Source organism: Gossypium hirsutum, chromosome D02 (genome assembly GCF_007990345.1).
Source record: "Gossypium hirsutum isolate 1008001.06 chromosome D02, Gossypium_hirsutum_v2.1, whole genome shotgun sequence".
Classification (NCBI taxonomy): Eukaryota; Viridiplantae; Streptophyta; class Magnoliopsida; order Malvales; family Malvaceae; genus Gossypium; species Gossypium hirsutum.
This window is the reverse complement of record NC_053438.1, coordinates 66389180-66404520: the sequence shown is the minus strand read 5'-3', so window position 1 is coordinate 66404520 and position 15341 is coordinate 66389180. Positions and strand designations below refer to the sequence as shown.

At 35.3% G+C, this 15341-nt stretch overlaps 2 protein-coding genes and 1 pseudogene across 3 annotated transcripts; 2 read left to right on the top strand and 1 right to left on the bottom strand.

The window, feature by feature from the left end:
- The first annotated feature begins 1931 nt into the window (after positions 1–1931).
- On the top strand, positions 1932–6325 carry LOC107909315 (uncharacterized). Of its 2 annotated transcripts, none has more exons than XM_016836793.2 (5): positions 1932–2335; positions 3257–3716; positions 3814–5071; positions 5213–5359; positions 5480–6325. In XM_016836793.2, the coding sequence occupies exons 2-5, from the start codon at positions 3666–3668 to the stop codon at positions 6100–6102; spliced, it is 2079 nt and encodes a 692-aa protein (XP_016692282.1). In that variant the 5' UTR covers positions 1932–2335; positions 3257–3665; the 3' UTR covers positions 6103–6325. The 2 variants fall into 2 exon arrangements, with proteins under 2 accessions (XP_016692282.1, XP_016692284.1); XM_016836795.2 differs by lacking the exon at positions 1932–2335 and adding an exon at positions 2380–2695.
- Positions 6326–8143: 1818 nt separating this feature from the next.
- LOC107909314 (universal stress protein PHOS34) lies at positions 8144–14577 on the bottom strand. Its single transcript, XM_016836792.2, has 3 exons — positions 9248–14577; positions 8681–8725; positions 8144–8385 (listed from the first exon to the last, which is right to left on the bottom strand). The coding sequence occupies exons 1-2, from the start codon at positions 10005–10007 to the stop codon at positions 8718–8720; spliced, it is 768 nt and encodes a 255-aa protein (XP_016692281.1). The 5' UTR covers positions 10008–14577; the 3' UTR covers positions 8144–8385; positions 8681–8717.
- LOC107907783 (G-type lectin S-receptor-like serine/threonine-protein kinase At2g19130) lies at positions 13312–14717 on the top strand (annotated as a pseudogene).
- The last annotated feature ends 624 nt before the right edge of the window (positions 14718–15341 follow it).

Here is a 15341-nt window from a genome sequence, read left to right as displayed (position 1 = left end):
TTTAGTTCACGGACTTTTATTTTCAGAAATTTAGTTTCTCTAGTTTTCTGATTTCAAAATTTAGATCTAATAGTTAATACCATTAAAGTTTTTTTTGTTAGATTTGATGATGTGACATTTTGAAATAAAAAATTTCACCTGATAGCCATGTAATTAAAAAAATAGTGTTTTAATTAACTTGAATTTAACAAAAAAATTAATAGTGTTAACAATTGAAATTAAAATTTAAAAATTAAAAAAAAATAAAGACTAAATTTTAAATTTTCGAATTTTAACCTTCATAAAATCGTAACATCTTGGTATTAATGGTTGAAAATATTTATCTATAAATATCAAATATCAATTGGTGCATCTTGAAATAATGTTGTGAAAGAAGATAAATCCAATTCAAGGATTTGAAAAATATGAGACAAAGGAGATTACTCAGATGATTGCATGGAAAAAGAATCTCCAACTTGTTTTAATTTGCACAGCAAAAAGTTGACGACTAGATGTCTTAGATTTTTAATGTAGTTGTTCTAGTTTTCTTTGTTCTTAATTCATTTGGCAATCTTTTAAAGATTTCCAAGAATCCGAGCTATCAAATTCGACTCCTAAGGGTTAAATTTTGTTGTTAGCCCTTATATTATATATAACTTACGTATTTAGATCATGTATTTCTTAATGGTACATTATTTTCAAAATTTTATGTGACAAACATATCATCACATGTGTAATGCTACGTTAATTTGCTATTTTTACTGTCGAAATCATTTTAAAAATTATTATATTATTTTTATATAAAAATAAATTTAAAAATATAATACATCAAATACACTAAAAATATTAAAATAAATGTTTCTCAACAAATTGAAAATAAATTTAAAAAATATTTATACTTAAATAACACTAAAATAGGTGTAACTTAGCAAACAAATGTTACTAAAATAGTAGCAAAATTAACAATAAAATAATATTTATAAAATATCTAAACAATAACAACAAAATAGTAGCAATATAATAGCGAAATAACAGCAAAACAGTGGCAAAACAACAACATTTTTTTTTACAAATTCGGGTCTGACTCAAGTAAAAAAAACTTACCTAATGCCCAACTCGTATAGAAAACATACATTATTTTTTTTGTTAAAGTCTATTTTCTAGGGCCTATATTTTTACCCAAACCCTCCCACTTTCAGGTGGACCTTTTAACAGAGTCGGATGACTCGACCCATGATTAAGTCTACTCACACTATCAAAGATTATTCCAAAACTACTAATAGAATATTTAATTAATTTAATTCAGTGTATATATATATATATATGTATAAATCGGAGGAAACCAGATTCAATAAACAGAGATTGAATCTTGATAATTGAAATCTTAACGAAGGCTTTAATCACTAATAAAAAAATAATTTTCACTAATGTATTGATAAAATAGGTAGGTTGTTGAAATTTTGAAATGGTTAGTAATATTTGAAATTTAGTTTATTTATTTTCATATTTAGGAAATTGTTTTTTTGGTGGGGTTTAAAATTTAATTAATGAATTTTCATTAATTTTGAGAATATAATATTTTAATATTCAAAAATTAAAAGGCTATAGATAAGGCATATTTAAATTTAAAAGGGAAATTAATTAAAATTTGAAGATTTTTAAAAGCAAACAAATTACTAAAGTTAAATGCAAAAGTAGGGTTTTTAAAATTTGAATGTGTGGCAGTTAAAATCATAGTACTAGAGGAATATTAGGCATTGTTTTGCAGATTTGGTGGTCCAGGATGTATATATAATTGTTAAAGCCTACTGTTTGAAAATGTCAAATCTGGTTACCCATAATTTGTAGGGCATTTTGGCTTGTTTTGAACACACAAATTTGCCTTTATTTGGGGCGAAAGAGGCATCTTGAGCTGTATAAATGGTCAAACAATCCCTTCTTTCCTTTGCTCTCCTTTTTATTTGCACCTAAATTTTCACCAAAATATAAATGATTAATTGTTTTTAAAATATACAAATAAAATATTCATACCCTCCACGTGTAGATGAAAAATAAAAACAGATTTATAATAAGGAAAAAAATGAGGGCCGTAGATTTGGGTTATAAAATCAGTGCCAAAGCTTAGGGTTAGCGTTGAACCTTAAACTTACGCCATTCATTCAAAGGAAACGAATAACAAAAAGGAAAAAAAGAAAACTGTACATGGTTTTACAAATTAAACATAAAGTACTAACAGAAACCAACGTGCTTGTTATTTATTGTGTTTTTTTTCTCCATTTTCTAGTAGAAGCTGCCTCTCTCTCACCTCTTAGAGAACAATTAAAGTCCTTGCTTGTAATAATCTGGCTATTGAGAGGTAAGATCGTTCATTCTTCCATTTTTCTTCCTGGGGTTAATGTTTCTGTGTTTGCAATCTTTGTGCTTTCATCCAACATAGATTAAATTAGTGGGTCTTTCTTCATTTCATGCGATTTGAGTGGTTTTTATTCTTGGGTGTTTTTATAAATGGTTGGTCTTGAATGTTCTTTTGTGTTTCTGAGATAATTCTGTTTCTTTTTTGTGCTATATATGGGATCTTTGTTGTTCTGAATCTCCTACCTGTTTTTATTTTTCTGGGTTCATGTTTGTTTAGAATGAGGGCTAACAATGATGAGATTATGTTGTATTGATTTTCTTTGGATTGGTTTTCAGTGGCATATTCCTTTTAAAACTGAAGGTAGCTGATTGGGCTTGCGTTCTTATGTTCCATATGAAATCTAATTATTATCTCTTTGTTGTTTGACCATTGGTTGATTGGTCTTCTCCTTCATAGCTTGATTCATTCATATCTCTTTTCTGTATCTGAAGATTTTGATATGGATTTATAATTTGATGTTTTGAGGATGTTTGATTGCCTTGAATGAATATATTGAATAAAATAAAAGTGGAATCTTGTTGAAGTCTCATTAGATAGTTATTTACAACGTGCCCTTATAACAAGAATTGGAAGTTTCTTTCTTTTTCTCCTCCAATTCTTTGGACAAAGAAGCTTTGTTAGCTAGCTTAGTTGTTTCTTTTGTCATCTAGAATATTATCAAAACAAGAAGCATTAGGCATTGTAATCTGATTGTCTATTCTGTTTTGATGTTTGAATTTTATCTTGCATTTTTTCAATCTAGAGGCTAACAATCTGAAGTTTTCACTTTTTTATTCATTACTTGGCTTTAAACTATTCTGCTTCAATATCTACTTGTAGATTATGTGATCCTTTTTATGTTTTTTCTTTCATTATTGTCAGGCAGCAGGTGTCTCTTATGCTTGTTAGGGATTCAGTTTTCTTAGTTGTGAAAGACTCTTTTTCACTCTGGCCGCTGCAACGAAGCTAAAATTTTCTCGCACCTCAAAGTGGGTGTGGGGGGACAACAAAGAGCTGATTCTGCTTTGTGTTTTAAGGAGATCAAGATCATCCCATATCTGGAGACTGCGACGTGTTTCAGAGGGTCTTTCGCTTGATTATGGCTAATGTCTGTGTTCGCTAAAGCACCCAGAAGTTCGATTGTACCTTGTCTTTCTTTTTTAACGGTAGTAGAATTAGGTGCTTTCCTCAGGTTTTTGAACCTTAATGATTACAGTAGTTTGAAGCTAGCTTTCTATGTAAGACAAAAGGTAGGTCTCTTGTGGATGTATTGCTAATCTGTATCACCACAATGGTTAGGTTTTCCTGCTTCAATGCTCATATCGGAAGTCAGAAACCAAAGGTAAGTCCAAGATTTGCTATTGGTTCTTGACAACTTAAGTTAAATTTGGGCTGTATACTTTAGTGTTTCCTGACTCAAGTATCCACTTGGCCATCAGAAAACTGTTCAGCCATCTGTTGAAGCAATGCATACAACTATAGAAGATTTTTCTCAAGTTCAAGCCCCTAAGGAGTTGACTAAAGCTGCAAACATGGACTCATTCTTTCCAGAGACACAAACAACTGCTGAGATTCATGAAAGTGTTGAACCTGTTACGGTTTCTTCTTCTCCTAACCCTAGCTGGAAATCAGAGGACATAAAAGACGGAGTCATTCTTGATAGCAGTTCCAGGGTCCTTCAGAATCCGCATTATCTTAAGAAGTGTAGATCTCTCGGAAGTGGCCTTTGCCTGGAAGGACGAGTTCCTGGACAAAATGATACAGATGATCAGACTGATCAAGGATTTTCATCTGATTCCCATGACCATGGGTTGGTTGAAGATGGCAGCAAGCATATAGCAGTGAGCCAAAATGCTTCATTCTCAGAATCTGTTCAAGTAAGCTCTAACCATGTCTATAACGAACCGGTTTTCTCTATAGGAGACTCTCTACTTCCAGAAAAGGATGGCCATGATATCTCTAATTTGCCTTTGCCTTGTGAGCGTGCCAATGCCTCTGGTGATCATTCTCCCAATAATGCACCTGTGATTGTAAAATCATGTTCTATGCCGAATATTGTTGCATCAGCACTCCTTTTTGGAGGACATTCTCCTCCAAAATGTTTGGCACGCCGTACAAGATCCTCTGAGGATGTGCATGTTCTCAGCATGAGACAAAAGGAGACCTTAATTCATGATGTTGATACTGAGGTGATGCGAGAACAAGAAAGAGACGATGGCATGCATAAAAATCATAAAACTAACTTTGAAAGTTCTTATGAGGGATTTGAATCTTATAGTTGTTCCGCATCAGCGAAAGACTGGATAGTGCCAGTTTCAGATGAGGTAAGTTCAATGAAAATGCTGCAAGAAGAATTGCGGGTTCTGAATCGGAATGAATTGACTGGCAAGGATTTTAAGATTAAGCGAATTGAGGATTGGGTAAATGGTCTTCAACATGTCCGCCCATCAGAAGACTCAGTTGAATTATCCCATCCCAATGATCAGGTAAAAGCAGAACCTGCTGTCTATAATGATTTGACTGCTGCAAAGGTGGATGTTAAGGTAACTCCTGGCATGGAAGCTGCAAAAAGATATATATCTTCTTTGAGTGCCTCAGCAACCACAGCTCAACTGGCAAATCATGGTTTGGTTGTTATACCGTTTCTTAGTGCATTTGTCAGCTTGAAGGTACTTAATCTATCAGGAAATGCAATAGGTAGGTATCTTCAACTGCAAATAGTTTCAGTTTTGGATTGAACTTCTATTTTGACATCTTTTGAAGTCTTATGATCTGGAGTATACAGAACTGTCCTTTTGTATAAATCTGCTTTCTCATTATTTGTACATGTACTTACAGCAAGGATTACTGCTGGTGCTCTTCCTCGAGGACTTCACATGTTGAATCTGTCAAGGAATAATATATCCACCATTGAGGGTTTACGTGAGCTTACTCGACTTCGTGTGCTGAATCTGAGCTACAATCGGATATTTAGAATTGGTCATGGTATGTGACAAACTGCACGTGATTAGCTGTTCTATTTTCCTTGCTAAAATACTCGTTTACCTTCCAATATTTCAATCTTCTAATCTACTTCCTGTTATTCTGTCACATAATCCATTGAAGGTTTGGCTTCTTGTTCCTCTCTTAAAGAGTTATACTTGGCTGGAAACAAGATAAGTGAGGTAGAGGGTCTCCATCGTCTCTTAAAATTGACTGTTTTGGATCTGCGTTTCAACAAAATCTCTACTGCCAAATGTCTTGGCCAACTTGCAGCAAACTATAATTCCTTGCAAGCCATTGGCTTGGAAGGTAACCCTGCACAGAAGAATGTTGGAGATGAAAATCTGAAGAAGCATTTGCAAGGGCTTCTTCCAAATTTGGTTTACTTTAACCGGCAGGCTATTAAAGTCAGCACAGTGAAGGATGGTGCAGAACGATCAGTTAGGCTAGGCATCAGTGCCCATCAATTTGATCGTGGCCTTAGATCAGAACACAGAGCTACTAGGAAGAGCAGCCATGGTACTTCTATTCACCGGCCATCCTCTTCATCCACTCGTGGTCACAAAAGCCAAGTGGCTTCCCCAATGCAGTCAAGAGGCAGGCATGGGCGCTATCCTCCTAGTGGAGCGAAGGCAACAAATAATCGTCAAAATCATCATGTAGATCTTGGTAGCAAAGTTCTCAACTTTAAATCAGAGCTTTCTATGCGAAGGACCCAAAGCGAGGGAACTCTGGGGCTTCTATGAAGTAGAGTTACTTTGATGAGTGGAATCTGGTTTTTGACTATTTCACATTCGAGTTAGTTGGTTGTCGTAACTGCAATAAATGTCACTCAAGGTATTTGGTGTGACTAGACATTTTTAGAGTAGATTTTGCCAAAATGGGATGGAAGTTCTCATACTTGTACTGTTAGTAAGTTTCTTATTTGTATGCGGGGAAATGTGTGGAAAACAATAATGTTGCATCTCATCTCTTACGTTTTGTACCCTTTTTGCTTGCATAAGTTGCTGCTTTCTCTCTTGTTGGTTGCTGGTAATAGTGACACAACACACAGATCGGAGCCTTCTTACTTGCACCGCTCGAATGCGAGACAGAAATTAGAATATCCTTCATGGTACCTCAATTATTCTCCATTTAAGCCTCAATCGCCGAGGATGAAGGCTTTGTTGAAAATTTTAATCGCCTAATTATCTTAAATGAGTTTCATAACTCACTATAAACATGACAAGATAATTCTTTTTTACAAAAAAGAAGTGTGAAAAACTTAAGTAAATAAAAATAAATTCAATTATATTTTATTTTATTCTATTTCATTTAAAATCAAGTTGTACTTTATCAATTAATTTAATTATATAACGCATTTAAATTTAGGGAAAATATTTAGTACGTTACCAGTGAAGTTTGTACACTATAAAAAGTATCTGTCAATGTATCAAATACTAACCCCTAAATACTAAACAAATTGGATAAAAAAAGTTCAGCCCTTAATGTAAGAACAATTATGAAATTCATAGCCTACCTTAGTCCAATTGATTTATTCAATTTTTACAAGTCAACTCGAACAAGTAATCCGAGTTTCGAGCTTGAGTCGAATTTTACAATTCAAATAAAAAATTGATGTAAATACCCCTTTGATTCCTATTAATTTTGAAAATGAGCAAATTTATCTCTCTCAACAAAAAATTCTAAAAATTTCAAAAATATTTATAAAAATTCAAAAATTTATACTTTCAAAAAATTCTAAAAAAAGTTAAATATTTAAAATTTTTATAAAATAATAATTTTAGAACCTAAATAAGTTATTTTCTAAAAATAGTTTCTAAAATAATAATTTTCTAAAAAAGCTTATTGTTTTCAAATATATATGATTTCAAATTTATGAGTCATAACATAGAATTAATTATACCCTAAAACAATTTTAATTTAAATGCTTAATTTTTTTAATTTAACTCGAACAATTCAAATAGACTTAAATTTTATTTCAAGTTAAAAATGATAAAATTGAACACAATTTTTTTACTCGATTTGATCAAACACTCACCCTTAAGCAATCGTATTGCTCATTCAGTGTGGGTGGAACTACACGCATGGGTGAAAGACCGGCATGCTAATACATATCTAGTTGCATTCATTGTCATAGAGGTGTTCATGGGCCGAGTCGCCTGGCCAGACCCGACAGCCCACCCGAAATATGAGAAGGTTCGGGCAAAAATATAAGCCCAAAATATGAATTTTGGCAAAAAAAGACCCGTTTAGAAAATGGGCTGAGCCTCAAGCACCTCTTTTTTGGCCCAAACTCAGCCCGAATATATAATAAATATACATATTTTAATTTTTTTAATTTTAAAATATTTTTAAAATACTTTTTTATTTTTATTTTTAAAATAATTTTTGTGTTTATTTAAAAAATGGGTCAAGCCGGGCCGGACTCAAGCTTAGAAATTTTTTCGCGGGCCAGGCCTGGACAAAATTTTAAGCCCATATTTCGGGCCGGGCTAAGCCCAAGCCTAGGATGCGGGCTGAATTTTTTCTAGGCACAGCCCAAACTCGGCCCGGCCCATGAACATCTCTACATCGTCACATTTCATATCATGAACATGTTCTCAGCCAGTTTCGGTTCTACACTAGTCCAACAATTCAACCAAATCAGGCATCAATAAGGTATGGTTAGCCATGGTCATTGAACCAAATGACCAGGCTGCCGACCCCGGTCCCATCCAAAGATAGATGACCGCTCACTCGACCATGATGATACCAAACAAGTGCAACACCTGAAAAAGGGTGCAGTTTTGAAGTACAAATATCTGGTATTCCTACGGTATTATTAACATGCCTGAGCAAAGAAATCCAGTACGGCAAACCATATACATATACATTGAAGAGTTAATTGTCGAAACACAATTAGCAGGAAGCACACAAGAGAAACCCAAGAGCCCTATACAAAGCATACATGTTCGTCACCACACAAGATTCTCACTCTTCTTTGACACCACAAAGTCTTCACATTTTGGATTGCCTTTCACCCTTTGCTGCAATATCATTGCAGGAGCCATATCAGTAATCAATCACCTCATCCGGTAATTCAAAATAAAAGTTGACACTTAATTAGCAAAGGAGTTCACTAGATATAAACATATGTAAAGCCAAACTATAAGTCCGAAAACTAATAATGCATTAAATGGCACATTATCAATATGGGTTTTACATTAAGAACAAAGCGTTTGTTCTCTGCTACTATTAAAAGGCAATTCATAGGTGTGAAGGGAAAGAAAGAATTCAGAAATGGGTCTCAAACAGATTAAAGCTAGGAGTCATATTAATTACCTGAATCAGTAGGCACTCGTCAGTGCTCCAAGTCATATTAAGCATCTGAAAACAAGAAATATGAAGCAATGAGAAGTAATTTTTATAGTTAATATACATAATTGTTTAACTTAAAGATTACAAAAAAACAAATAATACTAAGGCCTTGCATGTTTCTGCGGCTCTAGAAACAATGGTAACACCAAACACAACATGTAAGGCCTAAAGTATTATGTGTTATGCACTAAATTCCGCATCTCCAAGTCCATAGGCCATTTCATTAGGTTAATTCCAAATGTCTATAATCATGATTTCTAGGCTAAAATATCATGTGCCAGTGCTATCCCTTCAATGGTTTCATAATCTTCATTATTTTCATTATCTTTCCCAGCCAATACCCTAACAACTAAGCAAAACCTCAATTCAGGCTGCTACTTGTTACTTCTCACAAGTCATAAACTATAGTATTTGGAACTTCTACCAAGCATTTCATCATGTTCATAAAGCCATAAAAACTCAATTACAAATGGAACCAGTTGATAACCATCAAACACAGACAAAATCAATTACAAATACGAAAACCCAAACCTGTGTGTCCCTCCTCCGCATCATGATACTCCTGTTCCTCTTCAGGTACCGGCTGCAGCTCCACATCTTCAACAATGTTCTTCTTCGTCACCTTCTCGGCTCCACCATTTCCATTTTCCTCATCAGGGTACCGGACCACTACCACAGGACAAATGCAGTGGTGGACGCAATAATCACTAACGCTTCCTAGCCTTCCCTTGCAGGTTCTTCTAGAGGCTCCGAATCCTCTGCTCCCCATGATCACTGCACTCAGCCCTAATCTCTCCACTTCCAAACACAATCTCTCCTTCATGTCATGGTCTTTTACTATGTGGATTTTAAACGGAATCTGAGCATCCACTAACGGCTGGGCCAGCGTATTCGCCTTGGTTGTCGTGAAAACGTCGAAGTCGTTCTCGAGTTTTTGCTGCGACTCCTCGTCGGAGTGATCGCCACTGATGGCGGTGGCGTTTTCGCGATTATTCGTGGAGTTGGGAGTGATTTGGAGTTTGATAGAGCCCCAATCGGCTCCGTAAAGGACGGAAGTCGGACGGACGTGGAGGAGGACGACGGCGTCTCCCGGACGAAGGTAATTCTGGACAGCCCAGCGGACGGCATAAGCACTCTCGTCGCTTAAGTCAACGGCGATGGCGATGCGACGCTGAGAACCGGCGATGGGGGTGGAAAAAGGGAAACGTGGGGAAGAGGGCTGGATTCGGAGGGAAGCGAGGGATGGAACCTGAAGGTCGGGTTCCGATGGACTGGGTTGTTGTGGATTCATCAGAACAGAAGACAAAGGTTTTTGGTTGACCTTTTTGGGGTTTGGGAATTGAAAATCACAGAAATTTGGGTGAGCTCTGCCGCTAATGGGAACTATAGATCGAATGCGCCATCCAATTTTTCTTTAACTTTCCTCACGTGCAGTAAAGTTATTTTTTTTTTCAAATTTAATAAAAATAGAGTTAAAAAATTTAAAATATTTTTTATAAAATTAAAAAATTCAAATAAATCTTTTTTTATGAGTTAAACTAACCCACTACGTTTTAAACAAGATTCATACAAATATTTATACTTAATATTTTGTCACGCCTTAGTATTTTAATTAGGCCGCTTTCTTTATTACTTTTCAGATGAGCTTTTACATATGAAAGTATTTTTTTTTAAAAATTAAAAATTAAAAATTAAAAATTTTAGATATTTGAAAAAATTGAAAATCTGGAAAAAAAAATTCAAAATATGTAAATTCTAGAAAATTTAAAACATTTCTCTTTAAATATTGTTCTGCTTCTAGAAAACGTATATCATGAGTTTTTCCACTAGGCCCATAAACTTGAAGTTGCGCCATTGCACCTTGCTAATTTCCCTGGATTTGGTATTTGGGCTTCCAACTGTGCTTTTAATTTGTTTATTTTATGTGAGAGCCCCAGTTCCGGAGCGTTGCTGCACCTGCATTTTAATGGAGACCAAGCTGCCTTTGCGCTATTTTGTTTACTGGTACGGCATCTAAAGCCGGTGTTCGGCTAGAAATTGTTCATTGTGTGATCTGTAAAACTAAAATGCCAATGCCGTAAGCCAAGCATTTTATTACATGCAACACTTTTTATCGAAAAAGGTTTAATAACTAAAATGCCCATGTTCTGTGCGGAAAAAAGAAAGGCCATACTTGCCTTCTCAACGAGCTTTGATTGAGATTCAACAATAAAACTATTCCATTGCAATTGTTACTTAGATATGTTTTGCTCTAGCAATCCGTGACCTGTTCTTCCTTGTCCCAAATAGCTTTGTGATTGTCCTTTGAAATATCTGTGTTTTTTCCCCTCCCAGGAATCCTCTTACAGCCTTGGACAACAGGAATAAAAATCCATGTTTGAAACTATCCCTACCACTCTTTATTTGGTTTTCTTTAAACAGCCAACTCTCCTTAGGAGCAGACACCATCTCCGCAAATCAGTCTCTCTCCGGTAATCAGACCATTGTTTCATCGGGTGAAAACTTCGTGTTGGGCTTCTTCACACCAGGTAAGTCTTCCAACTACTACATAGGCATATGGTACGGCGGCAAGGTCTCTGAACAGACCCCAGTTTGGGTTGCAAACAGGGAGATACCGGTCCGTGATATATACTCTTCAGAACTGAAAGTATCTGATGGTAACTTAGGTTTGTTCAACGAGTCCCAATTACCAATCTGGTCCACCAATATTAGCTCAAGCAACTCAACTTCTGTAGTAGCAGTCCTTGAAGATACAGGGAATCTTCTTTTAAGAGATGGTCCTTGTTCCATATTGGAGTAGAATTCTTTATTTTGAAGACCTCCAGTATTTTCTGACAATGGCTATCCAAGATGAAATTAGCCCAAAAATGAAGAACTTAGCCACCTTTTTCAAATGATTTTATCCTCTAGAACAATGGTATGATATGATTATGTTTGAATTTCTCAAAAACACAAGAGCCCAATGGATCTTAATAATCTTTTATAAACCCTAGTACTTCATGCAAAATGGTCCTGCCGCACAGTTAGGAGCATTTCCTAGTGCATGCTTATTTCTCATAAGTTTAAATCCTTATGACTACAAGGAGTTGCAAAAGGATCTCTGCCAAATTAACAGAGTTATCCCTTCATAAACATGGCCTTTAGGAAGTACATTGGCACCATGGGATATAGATAATGATCCACCGACACCTTATCAAAAACAGTTGAAATAGGCTCTAAAATAATATCAGACAAATATACCAGATCTAAAAGAATGGTCACAGGAGTATCCAATATATTGCAGCCAAGCAGCACAAGATACACCAGCCTGGAAAGATATTTATGAAGATACATCTGACAAGCCACCTGATGACTTGGAAGAAAGAATTGAACAGCTGGAATTAAAGTGCTATACAGCTAGAGAGGAGAAGAAAAGAAAATTAGAATAATTAAACATTACCTTCGACATAAGTACAAATTATGACACTAATTGAATGAGTCATTGTCTGCTTATAAATTATTATCCTTTACTTTTATAAAAGTTTGTATGAGTCATCGCCCTCTTGTAAATTATTGTACTTTTACTTTATTAAAGTATGAGTGAGTCATTGTCCTTTTGTAAATTATTGAACTTTACTTTTGATAAAGTTTGATGAGTCATAGTCCTCTTATGTATGATTGTCTGTATGAGTCATAGATCAGATTCCATCTTATCTAGAATTCCTTCTCTATATAAGGAAGGAAAACTCTCAGCAAGATATAGCAAGTTTTGGAAATAAAAATAGAAGTGTGATTTTATAAAATGTCTAGCTAAACTTTTTAATTCTTTTCCTTCTTGATTTGGTATATCGATGAAAGAAAATCTCCCGTGAGTTTAAAAGTATGCTCTGTGCTTGCCATACACCGGATCCTGCACATCAAAAATTAAGCTTAGACCAGGGATACTAAAATTCATGTAAATTTAAGGAAGTAGTCTAAATTAATAGTATTAACAGATAAAAAGCAGTGCCTATTTAAGTGGCCAAAAGGAGAAGTCTTGTTTTTGGCATAACATACATGCTGTTATGATCTATTAATTCCAGATATCCCGGCCTTGTCTTTACCTGCTACGTTTGACACCTTTGCGGTAAAGTTTTGATCATCCAACACACATGGCTTCCTGGTGGTAAGATTGGCTTAGATAAACGAACCAAACAAAGTCAACTTCTTATTTCATGGAAAAATTCAGAAGATCCTGCGCCGGGTTTCTTCTCTCTGGAGCTAGATTCCAGAGGAACCAATCAATATCTTATTCTGTGGAATAGGACCGAGTATTTCTGGGCAAGTGGACCTTGGGGTGAACCAGCAAGGATTTTCAGCTTAGTCCCAGAAATGAGATTGAATTATATCTACAACTTCAGCTTTCATTCGGACGAAAACGGAGAGTTATTTTACTTATTCGCTTTATAATCCTGATACCATATCTCGATTTGCTATGGATATTTCAGGGTGTGTAAGGAAGACCAAATTGCAGTGCGACAATGCTAGTGTTGGCAGGGGGGGACCAATTCTTAGAAAGCCGCAACACAACTTTCCCTGCACATCCACGAATTACGATAGCTGGTAGCAGCATGTAATGCAAATCAACCTGTCTAAAGAATCGCTCTTGTACTGCTTATGCTTATGCTTATGAAGACAATCACTGTTCTATTTGGATTGGAGGCCTCTTGAGTCTGAAACAACTTGGACAAGATGATGGATTCTAATATTTCTAATGAATCTAGTTCCACAAATAGGAAGAGAGTGATTGTTATTGCAATTGCTTTTTCAGTAGGACTACTACTTGTAGGCCTAATGATTCTTGCAATTATGAAAGGGAGGACACAAATATCACTCCAGAACCGGAAGAAGGTCCACTCATGGTCTTTGGATACAGAGATTTACACAAGGCAACCAAGAAATTCTCTGAAAAAATGGGAAAAAGGAGCCTTTGGAACTGTTTTCAGAGGGACTTTGCCAGATGGAAGTACTATAGCAGTGAAGAAGCTTGAGAGCATCAATCAGGGAAAGAAACAATTTCGTGCAGAAGTCAATACAATTGGGAAGACCAATCATATTAATCTCGTTCGTCTTCGAGGGTTCTGCTTGGAGGGTTCGAGAAAGTTGTTGGTATACGATTTCATGGCAAACAAGATACCAAATTGCCCTTGGTGCAGCAAGAGGACTGGCTTATCTCCATGAGAATTGTGTAAACAGTATCATTTACTGTGACATCAAGCCAGAAAACATTCTTTTAGATGTTGACAATTGTTCAAAATTGGCAGATTTTGGACTAGCAAATCTTCTAGGACGAGAGTTTAGTCGGGTCCTGTCCACCATGAGAGGGACAGTGAGTTATCTGGCACCAGAGTGGATATCAGGAGTGGCTATAACACCCAAAGCTGATGTTTACAGCTTTGGAATGATGCTTTTGGAACTTGTATCAGGAAGGAAAAACTCCGAACAAACAGTTTATGAGGAAGGTACATTCTTTCCACTTTGGGCTGCTAGACAAGAGAACGAAGGCACTTACCTCCTCAAACTCTTAGATAACAGACTGAATGGAGATGCCAATTTAGAAGAACTCTCTAGAACATGTAAACTAGCTTGTTGGTATATCCAAGATAATGAAATCCAAAAGCCATCAATGTGCCAGGTAGTTCAAATCCTAGAAGGGGTTATGGATGTAAGGTTGCCCCCAATTCCACGATTTCTACAAGAAATTAGTAATGATGAGGAGCACTGATTTTTGTTGACTGACTCAACCATAAGCGTGAGTTCAAAGGCGTAGGGCATGCTTAGTTGTCGCTACTCCAAGTAGAAGTCTTTCATCCTGGAATGATTTCACGAGGCATGGAAACAAAATACTGAAAACACATTCAACATGTTTAATTAAAAAAATTCGAACTCGATTTGATATTTATCGAGTAGAGCTCAAGTTATTGATTGAGCTGCATTCAAATTTGGTAATACTTGATTTGAATGGTTCATAAACTTTATCAAACTTTTTATTTTTAATATATTTTTTAAATAATTTTTTGTTTCTAAATTTGATAATAACCCTATGCTTAATTATTGTGTCTGACTTTAAGCTCAAATTTTAATAAGAAAGTTAGTAAATAAACTTAATCAAATTCGAACTTAAAAATACTTTTTTATTTGAGCTCGAGTGACTCAACTCAACCGGATTTCACCCCAAAGTCATTTTTACAAGTTTTAATTTCTTGATAGTAAACTCATGATTTTAAATACAGTGGCTTGTTATGGCTAGCTTGTACTTATAATTATTTACAAGATAAGTATAGTCAGAATATTTGGAATCTAAAAAAAAAATCAAAATTTGAACTAAAAATATTTTCCAAATATATATATATTAAAAAAAATTCAAGTAAAATTTACTCCTATCGAACGATTAAGAAAAACCAGGCAATTAGTGGAAATCAAACTCATTCAACAAGTGAGAATGAAATAAAAAATGAAATTGCAGCATTCATAATGAAAGATTCAAATAAGAAAAATTGACAACAAATTCACTATGCAGCTTTTTTGGTAGACCAGATATTGGGTTTAGAGTGCTGGGCTTCACCACAGCAGGACCATACATGCCGCCACGCATTCATGTCAGAGT